This window comes from Tiliqua scincoides, chromosome 2 (assembly GCF_035046505.1).
Source record: "Tiliqua scincoides isolate rTilSci1 chromosome 2, rTilSci1.hap2, whole genome shotgun sequence".
NCBI lineage: Eukaryota > Metazoa > Chordata > Lepidosauria > Squamata > Scincidae > Tiliqua > Tiliqua scincoides.
Window position 1 is genome coordinate 158341865 of NC_089822.1, and position 17721 is coordinate 158359585.

Below are 17721 nucleotides of genomic sequence, written 5' to 3' on the forward strand. Positions count from 1 at the left end.
CAGTGGCTGGCAAGTGCCATCTCAGTGCTCTGGAGATCAATTCGGTCATTACTGAGCTCCTAAGCTGAGCTGGGTTCTGAGCTGTTTGCGACAGATCAGGAGAGGGATCTTGGGGGGAGGGAGGGTGGACAGGTCAATGAAAGTGTCGACTCAATGTGCGGCAGCAGTAAAGAAGGCCAGTTCTATGCTTGGGATCATTAGAAAAGATATTGAGAACAAAACGGCTAATATTATAATGCCGTTGTACAAATCGATGGTAAGGCCACACCTGGAGTATTGTGTCCAGTTCTGGTCGCCGCATCTCAAAAAGGATATAGTGGAAATGGAAAAGGTGCAAAAGAGAGCGACTAAGATGATTACTGGGCTGGGGCACATTCCTTACGAGGAAAGGCTACGGCGTTTGGGCCTCTTCAGCCTAGAAAAGAGACGCCTGAGGGGGGACATGACTGAGACATACAAAATTATGCATGGGAAGGATAAAGTGGATAGAGAGATGCTCTTTACCCTCTCACACAACACCAGAACCAGGGCACATCCACTAAAACGGAGTGTTGGTAGAGTTAGGACAAAAGAAAATATTTATTTACACAGCATGTAGTTGGTCTGTGGAACTCCTTGCCACAGGATGTGGTGATGGGATCTGGCCTGGACGCCTTTAAAAGGGGAATGGACAAGTTTCTGGAGGAAAAATCCATTATGGGTTACAAGCCATGATGTGTATGTGCAACCTCCTGATTTTAGAAATGGGCTACGTCAGAATGCCAGATTTAAGGGAGGGCACCAGGATGCAGGTCTCTTGTTATCTGGTGTGCTCCCTGGGGCATTTGGTGGGCCACTGTGAGATACAGAAAGCTGGACTATGTGGGCCTTTGGCCTGATCCTGCAGGACTCTTCTTAAGGCTTGACCTCAGGCCCTCATCAGCAACCTGGTCCTGGCACTAATTGACTTTTAGTGACCCCTTTTTTAACCCTGTGCGTGTGTGCATGCGTGTGTTGCCCCCTCCTAGTTCTAAACTAGCTTTCTCTTAAAGCCAGAATAAGACAGGTAGATGATGTAGAGACAGAATTCTGTATTGATTTACAGGCTCTAACTTACAAATGGCCTGAGCCAAGGGAAAATAGTGCCTGAAGTCACTACCTTTCAAAACTGCTGCTGCTATGCAGGGGAGACAGGTGAACATCCAGGGAGGCAACCCAGGCTTCTCTGCTTCAGTTCACAATCAGAGGAGTAGAAGTGATAATGGCCACTACCTTAGTGTCCCACTGCTTGCTTTGTGAGGGTAGAGGATGAGAGGAAGATGGTGCCTGTCCCTTACTTTGTGAGCCCATCTACTACCTGAGGTAGATGGTCTCACCTTTCCTCATGGTAGGGCCAGCCTTGCTAACTACCCCTGATGATGATTCCTCTTTTCTTATCTCTGCAGGAGCAATACATGGGTTACTCCCTCGTCCCTGCCATGTTATGGTGTTGTTGAATCCACAGAGTGGCTCAGGCCAGGCACAGCAACTGTTCGAGTCCCAAGTGCAGCAGATGCTGGGAGAAGCAAACATCACATTCACTGTGTTTGTGACTGGTGAGTGTTGTGCCTGACTGGTGCCTCCCCAAAAGGTGCGGTCATTATTTTCTCACAGAGTTTGATGGGCTGATTCATGTCTACAAGGGTTTTTTTTTTTGGGGGGGGGGGGTCTGGTGTCCTGCAGCTGTGCTTATACTCAATTCCCATGCTCAGTCACTCTCCAGGCCTCAACCACAGCTGCCCTCCTTGCTGTGGCACACTCTGCAGACAGTCAGAAGGGGATTATCCTTTGCCCTTTTTGATTGTACGGAGCCTACACAGGGCACGAAATAACTCAAAAATGTATTTCCAGATTTCACAAGTCTCTGACTTATTTTTCACAAGGAGTCCCCAGTAACTTTTCCCCAACAATTTGGGTGCATTTCCACAGTGGTTTTTTTTAATGGGAGTTTTCATGACTTGGGGTGCAGCACATGATATCATAATGGCCTCATTGTTGCTGTCTATTTATACCGCTCAGAGAAGTGAATTGAACTTCATCTGAGTTGATGTCCTTGTTTGATGTGCCTGTCTCCTTCATATTTTATCAAATTGTGCTGCCTCAAACCTGCTTGCATTGGCCTGAAACTTCTCCAAGTGGGAGCACTTGCAACAATCAGGATTGAAGGACACAGATAAAATAAAACTTTTGGAATTCACCAATAAAGATATTGTATTCCATTTGGCTTTAAAAGACGGCTGGAAGAAAGGTTTTTAGCACCCAAGAGTGCAACAGCTATTGGGGATATGTTCTCTCTGCTTCAATGGTAGCGTGAGGTATAACCTTTCAGTCACCTATTTGCCTGCCCTCCCTTTGCACTTCCCTAGTTATCCCCAAATTCTTCTGAAGGAAAAAAAAGGCACATTCTATTCCCAGTTGGTTAACTGAGATTGGGTGGCATTCAGTGATTTAGCTCTGCTTGCTTCTGCTCTGGTGAAGTGTCAACCTGAGAGTGGAGATTGGGAAAGGCTGGGAACGTGGACTGTGTGTGAGAACACAATTTGCTCATTCTTTTAATGACAGAGTTTTCATAAAGTTAATTGGGGGGAGGGGGGAGGCAGAAATCCAACCAAGTTTTTCCCAACCTGCAATTATCCATTTGCCATTCTGCATAAAAGCTAGTGGTTGTGCTCCCGACCCCTTACAAGTGTGCCAGTTTGCATGTGAGGGGACAGTGATCATTGGTGGACAGAAGGTATTTCTTGACACGTCAGAATTGCACAGGAATTCTGCAGAATTATATCTCCTCCTAGGTAGTATATGACAGCAGAGTGAGTGTATGAGAAAAAGAACTCAACTGTCCCTTCAGCATACGTGAGGATCAGCTCACAAGGATGATCACATGCTCTGGATCTTATACAGCAGGGGTGTCAAACTTGTTTCATTCAGAGGGCCAAAGTTAGCATTCAGGATGCCTGCTGAGGGGCAGAAGTGACGTCTAACCAGAAAGTGACATCATTAAGCAGCTGATGGCCAGAAATCAGCACTTTGTTCTCATCAAACCACAGAAGAGAAAATATGCAGATCTTGATCATATTTCAAGATATGGGAGAGCCCAGTTTTCATGTGGGCTTCTGTTTCAGCAGTAACACCTCAGCAGCTGAGAGCCTGAGGGCTGGATAAAAAGCTTCTGGGGGCCGCATCCGGCCTCCGGGCCTTATGTTTGACACCCCTGTATATACATGGTAATGCGCCCACAAGTCATACTAGCTCTTTTGTCTTTCTCCCTAGAGAAACACCACCATGCTTGGGAACTGGTGAGGCAGGAGGATATGTCCAGATGGGATGCCTTGGTCGCTATGGCTGGGGATGGCTTGCTGCATGAGGTAAGGAGGACAGATGGGATGCTGCCAGATATGGGGTTCTTGCTTTGCCTGTTGTGCCATGGGACCAGCAATGTTCCTTCCATAGCCATTCCCACCCCAGAGGACCAGGTGTTGCCCCAGTGTTCAAGATGGGCATATGCTAACAGAGAGAAAGGGAATTGGTCAGTCTTGCTATTTCTTCAGATAGAATCTTCTCATCTGTTGCACTGCAAACTCCTATGCTTTGGAAGTGGGGTGAGGCTGAACAGCATGTGTTGCCAGATTCAGTCTTGGGTCAGTGATCTGGGGCCTTTAACACCATTCTTGTTCAGCAAGTTGCACTTTTCCCCCCACAGTGTTGCAGTTATGGGGGAAATGTCACAGGTTGAAATTTTCCCCTCTGTGCAGCTATTAAAGATACAGGAGCCCAGTTCCACCTTGAACCTGGAAACTCTAGGGCAGTACCAGCTGAAAAGACTTGGAATTGGAAATGTGGGTAGGAAGTTGCCCTTCCTCATTTACCTTTGCAATAATGGAGCTGGGTGGGGAAGTGAACTAAGGTTAAAAACTAGTGATGCGGCACAATGCCCAGTTGACATTTGCCAATTTCATATGGGTAGCTTTTAAAAGATGGAATTAGTGTCTGAATTTGACAAGAAATCCCACCACATGGTTGATTTACAACTATCTTGTTGCTAGTTTTCACAGTCAGTACTGGATGAATAGGACTTTGCATCCTGTTACACAAGATAAACTATGGATAGCTTGCAACTCTTAAAAAAAATACACAGGATAATTCCATGTGGTTGCAATTGTGCTGCACAGTGCAGAAGCCAGTGTCTTATTAGTGATACTGGCTACATGTAAGATTTCCCCCCTTTTTAAAGAGCGTGTTCCTAGTCCTCGTTGTTGGGGGTGAGCAGTTTGAAAACAGCAATTGACTATGGCACTTTGCAACTGGAATAATTGGAACATGTTTCATAACTTATCCTGCATGCAGATTTTAATGTGGAAATTCAGGGTCTCCCCATGCAAGTAATAGACCATAAAAATTTGCAGTGTTAATATGAAAAAAACCATTCCAGATGGGTGTAAGTTAATACAACAAATTTAAAGTTTGAATATTTGTACTGGCAGAAGTTGGGGTACCTATAAATTGAGGATGGTGCACTGATATAAGGGGAAAAAACTTGCACTGTTCCTTTTCTATAGCTAGAGGTGTTTGTTTCTGGTAAGACACGATTACAGCCTAACTCTTACTGAAACACAGTGGGTTCCCTTCTGAGTAAAATAAATAACAGTTTTCAAACACCTCTATTGTAGAGCATGTATCAATTTTAAGAGTCTCTGACTTCCAGGTGCATCAGAAACATGCAATATTGGTAGGGGCAGTAGGGGGAAGGGAGTTTATTGTCATGATCTTGATCAGAATTTCTCCCTCTTCTGTGGCTGTTTTTCCTCAGAGACACGTCCACTTATAAGCATGACCCCTTTAAGACATATTTAGGTGTACATCTGGTTTGACTATTTAGTGTGCAGACATAAAAATGTGGAATGCAAGTACATATCTCGCATCATTTGGACATGTATTGCTCTCCTGATTCTGGAACCGTGCAGCAGAGTTCTGAACCGTGCAGCAGAGTTCTAAACCAACAAACCAGTTGTGTGCTTGTCTGCTCTTCATGGCTGACCGCTAACTGAGACTAAGCTCAGAGATGACAGATTGCTCCCTTGTGCTCAACCAGTTTTTGACTAGCACTATCCTTGTGTCTTTGCAGGTGATCAATGGACTAATGGAGCGTCCTGACTGGGCATCTGCCATCCAGAAGCCTCTTTGCATCCTCCCAGGGGGTTCTGGCAATGCCTTGGCTGCTTCTCTCAATCACTATGCAAAGTAGGAGATGGTCAACCTGTTTGTGTACCATATCTCATGAGCATGTGTGCATGTCTGACCAAGATTATAATTGCAGAGTTGATATCCTTCTTGGAATTTAGCACCTTGGTATTGAGTCATGAGCCATAGTGGGAAACATGGTAGCTGCCTACATTGGCTTAGGGCTTGTGGTGAACTAGTTGTGTGCAGATGCCAATGCTTACAGAATGTTGCTTCTCCCACACTGTCTCAAAGCACCCGAAATATGGCTTACTGCACAATCCTGCATATAAGTAAGTCTCAGGGAAATGTGTACAGGATTTCAGCCTTAGTGTGCTAAAGTCTGATTTGCTGTGTAAGGTAATGGCAACAGACACGGCTGTGGAAGGCTCACAGAACCTCCAGTCCAGAGAATTATATGAGCCAAGTCTCAGACTTGTATTTTACATCAAATTTGGAGTACTGTGGAGTTTCTAATGTGACCCTGCTGTGGTTAAATGGTCTAGGGCTCTTAACAAAGAATGTGCCCACTATATTTGCTTCAGCATCCTTTGTCCAACATGGGCACTACATCTTTATTGCAAGAGATGGGCTTTTGCACAATTCTGCTAGCCATGAGGACCACCCAGAGCAATGAAACTCCACAACCTGGCCAGTGGGAATCCTGTTCTGCCAGTCTCAGTGATTCTAGCAGGTCTAGCAATTGGAGCAATACTTGGGCCTGCCTTTCCCTACTGCACATCTTTGTTCCCTGTTGTGATGGGAGTGGCAGATGATGGTGTCCAGAGTCTCCTGGCACTGCTGTCACTTGATGAGGAGGGAGGGGCAGAGGGGAGATTACACAGTCACAAGGTCAACCTAATTACCAGTCCTTTTAGCTCAGGTATTGATTCCCTCTCTGAAATTGCAGCCTTCCTACCCTATTCCAGCCTGGCCTCTGCCCCTTGCATGGCTAGTTGCCTCTTCCATCTGTTGTGTAACTAATCCGCAGTTCCTAGAAAGCATCATTTTGGAGATGTGGGTGTTACTCAAGGGTTCCTTTCCTTTCCCAGTCAAGCTGGCTCAGCCAGCTGGCTTCCCTAGGACAAATGTGGCTGTTAATTCTCAAGTTTTCACAGCAGGGAAATGATAGGTCTAAAAAGGCATCTAGGTCCAGTCAAATTGAGTAGAAGAGGGGAGCACTACACAGGGCTTGTGCAGCCTCTGACCACATCCTCCCTGTCGAACTAGTTGGTGTTCCACTCCCCCAATCTCTTTTTCAGCTACACCGTCTGTGCTAGAAGTACAGGCTCCCACATTAAAGCAGTCAAGTATGCAGGCAGGTTACTCAGGTGGTGTGGTTATATTCCTGGCAAGTATCATTGGCTCAGGTGCCAGTAAAGTGGCTAGTAAGCACCTCTCTGACATGTTGTTAGTGATGTAGTATAGGTGTTAACCATTGGAACACAGTCCTACAGCAGCAACTGCACAGCACATGATGAAGTGTACACTGGGGTCTGTGAAGTTCTGGAGTCTAAACATCTGACATAAGGATAGGTTTTGTTAGTATATTATAGTTAAAAGTTATTTTGACCCTAGCCTTGCATAGCTCTTAGCTACAGCTTTAATTGCCTTGTCTTTCTCTCCTTCTATAGGAACCACCCTTGTGTCAAGGAGGAATTGCTGGTGAATTGCACTTACTTCCTGTGTAAAGGCCTGCATTCTCCTATGGACCTGGTGTCTCTATGGACAGCCTCAGGCAAGCGCCTGTTCTCCTTCCTGAGCTTTGGCTGGGGTTTTGTCTCTGATGTAGACATTGCTAGTGAAAGGTATCGTAAATTGGGCAGTGCCCGCTTCACTGTGGGCACATTCCAGCTCCTGACCACATTGCAAGTTTATAAGGGTCGCCTCTCATATCTGCCAGCAGAGGAGCCAAGCTCTACCTCAGAGATAGTGTCCCCTCCAGGGGGGCTGAGCTGCCAATCAACACAGCATGGTCACCAAGGCCGTTTTAGCAATATGCCTGTTTGCATTCCACCTCAGACAGAGCTTGAGGACTCCTTGTTGGTACCCTTTGACCAGCCAGTTCCCAAGCACTGGACTATAGCACCAGAGGAGGAGTTTGTCTCTATTGTTGGAATCCATCAATCCCACCTAGGAGCAGACCTCCTTCTGGCCCCCACAGCCAAGCTGTGTGATGATGCTATCCACCTCTTCTATGTGACAGCTGGAGTCTCCAGGATGGCAATGATCAGGTTCTTTATGGCCATGGATAAAGGAACCCACTTGAGCCTGAACAACCCTCACCTCCACTATGTGCCTATTAAAGCCTTCCGCCTGGAGCCTCTGGTGCCTGAGGGATTCATGACAGTAGATGGTGAGAAATTAGCATGTGAGCCAGTGCAAGGTCAAGTTCACAGACGGCTTGCCCGTATTATCAGTGGCTCTTAAAGGTGGTGAAGACTTTTGAAAGGAGCAACCACAATGATAGTGGGGGAGGGGGGGCAGAGGCAGGGAGAGATCCCAAATGTGGCCCCCGCTCTCTGCTAGTGATAATTCTCAGGGGAAATTTGTTCTTCACAGCAACTTTTTAATTACAATATGAATAATGGACTAGTAGCACCTCCTAAGAAAGCAGATTAGTCTGCTGTTATGTTCAGAAAGGCAGCTTTCTAGTCCATCTCCTCTGAAGAAAGGAGGTCTCCAAACTATACCCAAGTTGGCTTCTCTGCAGGAGTGTGTTAACCTTCGCAAGATCAGAGCCTGCACAGAAAGCAGCTGAAGTGGTAGACATCTCTTAAAGATCTCTGGATGAGATTGTAAATCTCTTTTAATCTTGTTTTGTAAAGATAACTTTTTTAAATCCAAAGGTGAATGTAGTAGAAGATTATATTCTTATGGAAAGAAATAAAGATCTACCTTTTTCAAAAATTAAAACCTACAAGTAAAAATTTCAACTTTCTTTAGTCATGGTGATACCAATTGCATTTTTTACATGCTGTTGTAAAATCTGAATGGCTCTTTCTAAGGGGAGAGAATGCATCTTACAATATCAGTGTCTCAGCTATTACCATTTGTAAGTACATCACCTTAGAGGAGCTAGATTCTTCTGATTTTTTATATAGCAGGGCTACACTGGCAAGTGGAGGTGTTAACTTCCTGAGAGAGCTGTTACTGCAGCAAACCAGAAGGCTCTATCCTCATTAGGAAAAAAGGTGATAATTTGCTTTACATTCCAAGCTGCTGCCTATCTGCAATTAAGTTTCTGGGGTTTATTCAATATAAACAGTATGGCAAGATCATAATCAGCTGACAGCTGGGATGAGTTGTGGCTCTTTTTACATTTGCAATGCATTTGGTATTGACACTGGCCCACAAAGAGCCTTATGCTAACACAGTCAGTTGCTTATTGGCCTAGTCTCATAAAACAATTAGTAGTTATTAACCACAGTAGTACTGCTATAACAAGGAGGAAGAATGAAGGCTTGAGGTTCTGGGTCTACACAGCAAATTAGTCTAAATAGCAATCCCGATTTTGAAACACACAGGAAACATGCAACAAGCCCTTATATACTGGTATCAAATTCATCATTGCATGGATACAATGCAATATTGATGCTTTCCTAGCTGAGAAATCAGGCTTAAGTTTTACATAGAATAGTTTTATACCAGCGCTTCATGATCCTTATTTTTATCCTAGCACTAGTTTTTTGAGATGGACTCACAACATTGGTTTAACCCGTATCTACCACATGTCCTACAGGCAGCATCTTTATGTTGTGTGTATACACCCACATGGAAGATTTAATTTCTTGCAAAAGGCAGCTAGCTCTTACGAACAGCAAATGAGACAATCAGTTCTGATCTGTATCACTTCAGCCTATAGGAGACAGCTCAGATTCAAGGCATCTCCGTTATAGAAAAATACCCACATGGGAGGCTAGCCCTTCTTCTGGCATGTTTTCTGTGTGTGGGAATATTACTGAATGGAGCAATCTTTATACATGCAAATCCTCCCCTACAGCCTAAAGCAGCCGGAACATTTTCCATAGGAAGGCATCTCAGATGTGACCTTGAGCATGTATAAGATGATTTTCCCATATTGCTTCACAAGCAACCCCTCTTCCAAACAGGGAGGTATCAGAGCTTTCACATTATTTCTAAACTTGAATTGCCTCTAAGAATACAGGGTAAGCCCGAACTGTTCTGAGAGTGGGGCTGCTTTGGCTAGAGTGAATCAGCTTGGAAGCTGTGGTTTCAGGATGCTGTTCAACTAGCATCAGTAAGCCTGAGTCACACCACCAAGCTATTTACTTTCAAGGACTTAGAGGAATGCACGCTTGAGGCAGCAGCAGGCAGAAATCTAGAAAACTCCAAAATGTGTAAATTCTTTCCAGACATTCATTTTACACAGGCATGATTCATTCCAGTAAGGGTACATTACTGTTGGTTTGTTTTTTTTTAAAAGGAGTTTGTTCAACAAATTTTAAAAAATTGTTTACGTTCTGTTCCACTTCAAGGAAAACAAGGGTAGACGGAATCCAGAGGCTGCCACATAAACAGCAAATTTTTAGAATCTGGCAAATCCTGGTATTTTTACCTGCTTGTCCAGCCCCCACTTTCAACCTAAGCAGAAGGAATGTAAGGGTTGTAGTGTGTGAAATTTTGAAAAGTTGAAACAAATTGATATGATCATCATACATCAGTTTACTTACACTTACACCCCCCCACCCCCACCAGATCTCCAGGAAGAGAAAGCAAGATCTTTCCAAAAGAATATTTTTTACCCAGCAAGTACTTGTTCTGTGGAACACATTGCTACAGGATGTGGTGATGACACCTGCCCTAGATACCTTTAAAAGATTTTATGGAAAAAAATCTCATCATTACAAGCCACGAGGGCTATACACAACCTCTGGGTTTTAGAGGTGGCCTATCTCTGAATGCCAGATGCAAGGGAGTGGCAATAAGATACTGATATCTTGTCTTGAAACTCCCTGAGACACCTGGTGGACCACTATGAGATACAGTAAGCAGAACTAGATTGGCCCCTTGGCCTGATCCAGCAGGGCTCTTCTGATGTTCTTATCCTGGAAGCTCTATGCATCCTTAGTTGAATCACTTATAATCAGAGGAACATGACTATGTATTGAACAATGCAAAGAGGCACTGCAACTAGCAAAAATGAGCTAGCTGATATATATACCTCAAGTCAGTACAATGCTGTTGTGGACTCTTCAAGTGTAATAAAGGAGGTTAACACTAAGCCAGGAAGATCAAGAGATACCTTGAGTTCTCATCTTTTAAAAGGCCAATGAAACAAGTTCACATTAGTAGTTTTTCTCCAGGGGTGGGGATGTAGCAGCTCATTTGGATTAGTGCTGTGGAGAGTAAAGGTTGAAATCTCCTTCACCCTCACTGGGGTCCTAATCACTGGTTGTTATCTGCATTTCCCAGGGAAAGTGATGAAAAACACATATTAGCTACTGCATCCAAATTACCAAGTTGACACAGCTGAACTGGGTAAGAAGATGCACCTTCCCCTCAAGTCTCTTCAGGCTTGCCTACATCCCATTTGGAGAACTCTGGCGATATACAAATCCCATATCTCATGTTGGAAGGAAAGCACAACCAAGCTTATTAATAGCAGCAAAATGTAATGGCAAGCCACTTTCTCTCCTTTATTACTACATTTTCATTAGCCAAACAAAGTTTGCAAGTAAAAAAAGATCCATCACACAATACTTTATACATATATTGTAAGCAACCAAGCATTCACAGCTGCAAAAGTAACACAACTCTAAGCATTGCCTCAATAGACAGCTCCATTGGGTTTAAATACTGTACATATAATCAAGGCTAGAAATGGATTGTTTTTTGTAATATTCCTTTCCCTCCCCAGCTCTTAACAGATAGAGAATTTTAAATTTATACATCACAATCATGTAGCCCATCTCAAGATTAACGATATGCCTCATGCTTTGGCTTGTGTGTATTTAAGCATTTGCCTCTTGGAAATTTTCACCACTCTTACATACATACACCAAAAAGTTACATAGTTGCAGTGTGCTCAACAGCAACTGCTTAGCCTAGAAGAGCTTCACATTTTCCAAAAGCTTATAGAAAAGAAAAAATTGTAAACTTCTGTGCATGCCTCTGGTAGGGCCTGACAGCAAGGACAAGAGAGATAGTGCTTGATTGATGCAAGAAGTGGCAGCAGATCTCCAGAAGGAGGGAGAAAGCAAGGCTGTACCCTTGCTATACCCTGGCGTACAGCCATTAAGAGATCAGACAAAGCTCCCAGTTGCACTTTGAGAAACAGAGTCCTCTAATTCAGCTCTCTGCAATCTATAGCACCATTAGCCTTACATTTCTGTGGCTCCTCCCACCATGCTAAGTCTACTCCAAATAGGAGACTAACTTCCTATTGAGACTGAGTGGGCAGATACGCCAACTAGTGGTCTGGGAAAGCTTGCTTTTCTAATGTGTCATCATGCGGCTACTTCTCCTGCGGAGGAAGAACCATGACCACATCTGCATGAGGAATGCAATGACACACAGAAACAAACACCGGCCCCTTGCTGTCTGCCCTTTCACACAATTAAGAGTGTGTATGGTAATGCAGGCACCAAGTCCTCCTGCAAAATTCCTTTCTTGCCCTTTCCCTTATATGGGGATGTAATCAACTTGCTCATTCTGCTGCTCTTCTACCAGTTTTGCATCCCTTCTGATTCATGTTTGGCTTGGCTTCAATGGCCTGTGAAGGACACCCCACCTGGCCCCTTAATCAGTAACACTAAGACAACTAACTCACCAATATCTGAGTAACACAAGATTTAAGAGCGTCATCCCCATCAGTGTTTTCAACTAGATTCATTTACTGGAAGGATGACACAGGGACATTTGGGTCAGTATTAGGAAATGGAAGGTACAAGGGTAACTGTGATGCCATGCAAAGGTGTAGGAACACCAAGTGAAGGGCTGACCATAGTTCAATACAGGGTGCAAGGGAAAAAAAGAACATAGCAGCTGTGATTTGTTACATGTTAAAGTACATGGTTGACCCTTTAACACCTGCTTTGTAACAATGCCAAAGGCCATGTCACATTTTGGGAATAGATGGGGGGCTGTGTTCTTAAGGATGCTGGGCTAGAGAGACCCATTGTCTACCAGAGCATAGGCTTGTTGCTGTAAAGTTGATACGAGTCCATGGAAATAATGGAGCCAGACAGAGATGCCACTTGGCAAACCCATTTGTGAAAGCTAAAATTGAAAAACATGTGTCACACCATGCAATTGTTCTAGCGCCATCCTGAGGTATGTTAGTGCACATTGCTGAGTTGGTAGCAGAGTGTTCTGGGGAGTAGTGGGCTATACTATATGCACTATTCCCCTTCAAGGCAAAGTGGAAAAAGATGCTGCTCAGAAGGAACTGTATACTTGAGACAGAGGAGGCGATTCACAGAAGCCAATGTGAATGTCCTGAGTGCTGATCACACCAAGCAAAGCTCATCTAGCACTTTTTTTCTGCCTCAAGGTGGCCTATTAAGGGATTCAACCAACAGTGACAGAACAAACGCCAAACTGTTTGTGTTCATCACTTACAGGATCATTAAGTAGTCCAAGTGTACACCATCTATGGTTCTGTACATTCTGGAAAATGTATCCTCTTAGCTCACAAAGAAATGGTAAGTAGTGGACAGATCAAGAAGGAAAGGGTATAAGAGTTGAAATGGAGGTTAACCAAATGCTATCTAATTCACAGACCTAGGCTAGAAGGCTGAAGAACAGCAGAACATTTCCCTCATTAGCTCTAAACCTAGGCTCTTCCAGGCTTAAGTCAAAAGCACTCCCCATTATCGGCGTCATACAGAGCACACAACAGGATCAAACGGAAAAGTCACTCAACATGAATAGGAGCTGAAAGGATCCCAATTCCAGCTTTGCATGAGATCTGGAATAGGAAGGCCCCGGCTCCTAATCTTTCAGAATCAAGCTCAGAAGGAAAACATGGTGTGGGTGTGGTGTGCGCATACACATAGTTGCTCAATCATCTTGTGCATCTGGAACATGGGAGAAAAGAGCCAGCCTAAAATGAGGTACAGGAGCTTCTGCTTTCTCTATAACAAACCAGGCCAAGGAGGAATGGGTGCTGTGAGACAAAGTCTATTTATTGGTAACAGTGTTTGCTAGTTCTTGCTCCCTGCTCCCCCTTTCTTTTTCTGTGCACCTGCTGGTCCCTAACCTGATGTTTTTATTATTTATCTTCTGTCCACTCTGGGATGTTGGCCTCTACTAAGGCAGACCGGTACTGCTGCAAGACACCACGGATGCTCTTTATGAACCCCTTGGACAGTGGGAAGAGTGGAAACCCAATGTCAGGATAGCCACTCCTCTCTGGAAGGAAGCTCCTGTAGCTCTTTCTCCTTTTCTTTGGTTTCACACTAGGCTGAGAGGCAGAGTCTTGAGCGGTTTTACCTTCTTCTGTCAGGTCTCTAATAAAGTGTGCTGCTCTAGCCTGGCCCATGCTCTCCGAGTCCGAATACTGGTGGGCATCACTGGCAGTAAGTGTTGATGTTCCACAACTAGAGTCTTCTAGCTCTTCCTTGCCATCAGACAATGGAGGGACAGTTGCAGCTGCTGCACCTAACTCTTGCTCTCCCAACAGCCCCATATTGTCTACAGGGCTCTCAGGTAGAATGCTGCAGACTGAATGCATAAAGGAAGAATCTCCCAGGTTGGCATGATCATGGCTCCTTTCCACCAGCTCATTTGTCTCCACCCAAGACTCAATACGATGGACAAGGCGCCAGCCATTGAGGCAGAAGTGTTCGAAGATCTCCTGCTCAAAGACCTCCACTGGCTTGCGCAACAACTGCATCATGGACTGCACCACACGAATCAAGGCCATCTCATTGTAGCAACGGCTGTTCTCGTAGCCCTCTTGTAAGCCCCGGTCACTGTCAAAACCAGCCTCATTGTAATAAGGCTCATTGACTAGGATAAGTCCTGATGATAAACAATGGGAGAAGGAAGAAGAGGATGGGAAGAATGAGATTTACTGATCTCAGAAACCAAACAAGCAAAATTGCTGGGCTCTCCATTGTTTCCAAGTATGGAATATGGTTAGAGAAGAAATCAGTGAGCAATTCAATACACCAAGAGGGAAATATTTCTCAGAATTTTTAGGGGAGGGAGGGATGGAGATGAACTATCCTTCATTTTGGGGAACAATTTTTTGCAGACTTATATTTGGTGGTTTCTAATCAAACAATTACACCACAGATAAAGTGGAATTATCCAAATATTGAACTATTTTCCCAAAATCTTAGGGCTCCTTATTCAATATAAGCTCCATATAACCCCTTCCCCAATAATGAAAATCTATTAAAAGTACAGTTCCACAAGAAATCTCATTCCCTATTTTGGGGGAAAAAATTACAGTCTTCAACCTCTCCTCCAATTCCTAGTCAAGTCTTTTTAACCAACTTTAAGGGTTTGGATGCCCTATGAAAAGCTTTAGTACCTGGCTTGTCTGAAAGATGGATATAGTTCAGGTAAACCAGCCACCTCCTCCAGTTATGTACCTGGCCCCTATGATGTCCCAGGGCGGATGTCTGCAGTATGGTGCTCTGCCTGCATCACACTGCCCCACCCAGGAGATGCTTACCTTGGCGCACAGAGCTTTGCGCAATGCTCCAAACAGCTCCAAGAGCCTTCTGAGGCTTCTGATGTGATCGCAGACAGTACTTCTGGTTTTCTGATGAAAACTGGAAGTACCCTTTAAGGATGCTTTGGAGGTTCTCAGAAGGCTTTTGAAGCACCACGCAGGGTTTCACCTGCTGACAGAATGGCTCCTAAGGGCAGGTGGCATGGTGGGCGGGCGCAGCAGTGCGGGGGACAGCACCTGGGGCTTTTGTCCCCCCCAGCACCACCACTGATCACGTCCTCCTCTAAGGTGTATATTTTTTATTTGCAGAGAAGTACCTCCACATTTCTCCTCTAGGACTCTACAGTTTGAGTCTCATTCACTAGGGTTGCATTCCAGAACTCATGTGGATGGCAACAATTGCATTAAAGCAAATCCATTTTTTAAAAAAGCCCCTTTGCTAGGTGATTTAAAAACAGCCTTGCTGACCTTTGTGATGTAAAACAGAGTCATTAGGCAGACAATCCATCAAACAGTCTCTCTCCAGACACTTAGAAAGGCTTCACTTCCAGCCAGTGACCCCTCCCTTCACACAGAGTAAAGTGATTATCTTTCTTTTACATGCTCAGGGGGAAGGGGGGGGGTCATTTGCTTTGGAGTGAAGCTACACCTGGAGAGAGCATGATTGATGGATTGACAGCCTGCTGCCCTCTCTTGCATTAAAGAGGCTATTGTTAAATGACTGTTTTTGTTGAATTTAAAGGGCCCTTCTCACTGCATTGAGATAGAAAAATCCATTGATTTTTCTGATGTGATCTCAAATAGTATTTCTGGTTTTCCAACAAAAACTGGAAGTACCCTTTAAGGATGCTTTGGATATCTCAGAAGGCCTCCATGGATGAAAAATCTGTGGTTAATCGCTTGCTTCTACAACAGTAAGAAAAGCAGTTTTTAAAACTGTGATTTTAAAGGGATACATTTTCCCCCTTCTCCAGAGATCAGCACATTCCTTCTCATTTGCAATGGCCATTCGTGTTGAGTCAAATCCATTTATAAAGAATCCATGTATAACAAGGTTGGACCTGTATTAGCTTTCTAATGTCCTCATCAATGAAGAACACTGTCTCCTAAAACTGCAGGCCGGTATGCCAATTAACAGCTAATAAAGGCAAGAAGGCCAGATACATGCAGTGAGATGAGGTGGTAACAATCACTGCTAGTTTCTTGCTCCCTGCTTATCCTCCTTATGTATAAGGGATGGAAAGAGGCACAGTAATGTTCCAACTTGCCATTTAAAGTGACAGGGTGGGATGCTTCCTCTTGCTGTAGGGCTGTTTGCACACGTAGCCCACACACCTACAGATAACAGCACAGCAATGAATTCTTGTGTACAAGAGTAAGCACTGTAGAGGCTAGCCTGGTGGTTTGCTGACTTAATAGTCCAACTCAAGGAGTTACTTGCAGTTGCCTGGAGGTAGCTGTGGTTTTGATTTTCCTTTCAGGGTGTGAAATCGAAAGTAGACTAGTAACAACGCCTGCAATTATAGAGGGAAGGGGATTGCTTTGGACTGAAGCCTTGGAAATTGCACCAATGCTTCTAATCAGGTGAATAGGACAGAATCAGAATAGGACAACCTTCTTCTGCCTCTTACTATTATTCTGTGCTGATAGCTATACTTTGCCGCCCCCTTCCTATACTCCAATCTTGAAATTTACCTTGGATTGAGATGAGCACTTGGAGAAGGCTGGATTTGCTGGTCCACCGCTCTGTGCCCTGGAACAGACAAATTATAATGAACAAGTAAGCAAAAAGAGAAAAGGGACTAAAATAGTATCAAAACACAGGTGGGAACTGTGAGTTGTAAGCTATTTTCAATCAATTTTTTAAAAAAGTTTATAGGAAACACTTGAACTCCATACAAGTGCCACGCAGGTTTCTCTCAGATCTATTTTTTTTTTAATTACTGGGGCTTGACTACACTGCTTGTCTCAAAAACACAGCTAGTCAGGCTTTGACATAGTATGTGAAGAAACCACATGAAGCAACTCCACAATGTTCTTTTGAAACCCCCTTCTTCAATAGCATATGGGTAGCTTGCTGTCAGGGCAGAGTCTTAGCAAGTCTAGGGTCCATATGTTTTGCCAAAGACTAAACACCCACTATACTCAATCCCTTTATGTATATGTGTTGGTCTTGAGCTGGCATGACCAGCCCAAGCTAATACGAATGACTACAGACCAGTTGGAAACAGCCTATCTACTGTTGGCTCTCCTCACCAAAGCTCCACATATAATTTGTGTGAGGCAAAAAATGTGAACTTCAAAGTCCTGGGAATGGATTCCTTGGAGACAAATGGATTTATCTCCAGGATCAGTTATTCTGTCATTTGTCTATCTTGCCTGAGCAGTGTTCTGTGATTATGAACAGAACACCAAGCAGAGACCATTTTTGCTAACAGCTGTTTTTCTCCAACCCAAAGGAGGGCCCCAATTTGTTGATACCAGCCTGAGACGATCTGGACTCAACTGGATTGGTGGCAGCAGCTATGCCACTTCCTTCAGTGACTAGGATCTGCAGGCAGAGGCATGGAGAGATCAAAGACGCGAAGGATTGTCTCCCCTTTTTCTATGTTTTCCTCCTGGTACACCGTGGTTTCTTTCAGGTTCCTACTTGCTCTTCCATTTAGGGGGGGGGGAGTTCACAATTCTCCCCCTGTACATTATTTTAAAGCCTGGCCATCAAAGCCTTTGCAAAGCAGAGGAAGACGGAGTTTTCACACTGCTTTTATTCCCAGCACTCGCTCCAGGCTTATTCTCACCCCAAATATGAATCTGGGATAAACACCTTTATTCCTACC

The 17721-nt window shown here is 44.3% G+C and overlaps 2 protein-coding genes across 4 annotated transcripts in view; one reads left to right on the forward strand and one right to left on the reverse strand.

Moving 5' to 3' along the window:
* Positions 1 to 8122, forward strand: part of SPHK1 (sphingosine kinase 1) — a 43784-nt gene extending 35662 nt beyond the window's left edge. Inside the window, exons 3-6 of the mRNA XM_066616005.1 lie at positions 1425 to 1574; positions 3289 to 3383; positions 5141 to 5256; positions 6870 to 8122. Coding sequence (XP_066472102.1) covers positions 1425 to 1574; positions 3289 to 3383; positions 5141 to 5256; positions 6870 to 7665 — 1157 coding nt within the window. The 3' untranslated portion in view covers positions 7666 to 8122. The remainder of the gene's footprint in view (positions 1 to 1424; positions 1575 to 3288; positions 3384 to 5140; positions 5257 to 6869) is intronic.
* A 2729-nt stretch (positions 8123 to 10851) lies between these two features.
* UBE2O (ubiquitin conjugating enzyme E2 O) overlaps positions 10852 to 17721 on the reverse strand; it is a 96786-nt gene continuing 89916 nt past the window's right edge. For all 3 annotated transcript variants that reach the window (XM_066614505.1, XM_066614504.1, XM_066614507.1), the window contains 2 exons: positions 16580 to 16637; positions 10852 to 14223 (listed from right to left, as the gene is read on the reverse strand). In XM_066614505.1, coding sequence (XP_066470602.1) covers positions 13472 to 14223; positions 16580 to 16637 — 810 coding nt within the window. In that variant the 3' untranslated portion in view covers positions 10852 to 13471. The remainder of the gene's footprint in view (positions 14224 to 16579; positions 16638 to 17721) is intronic.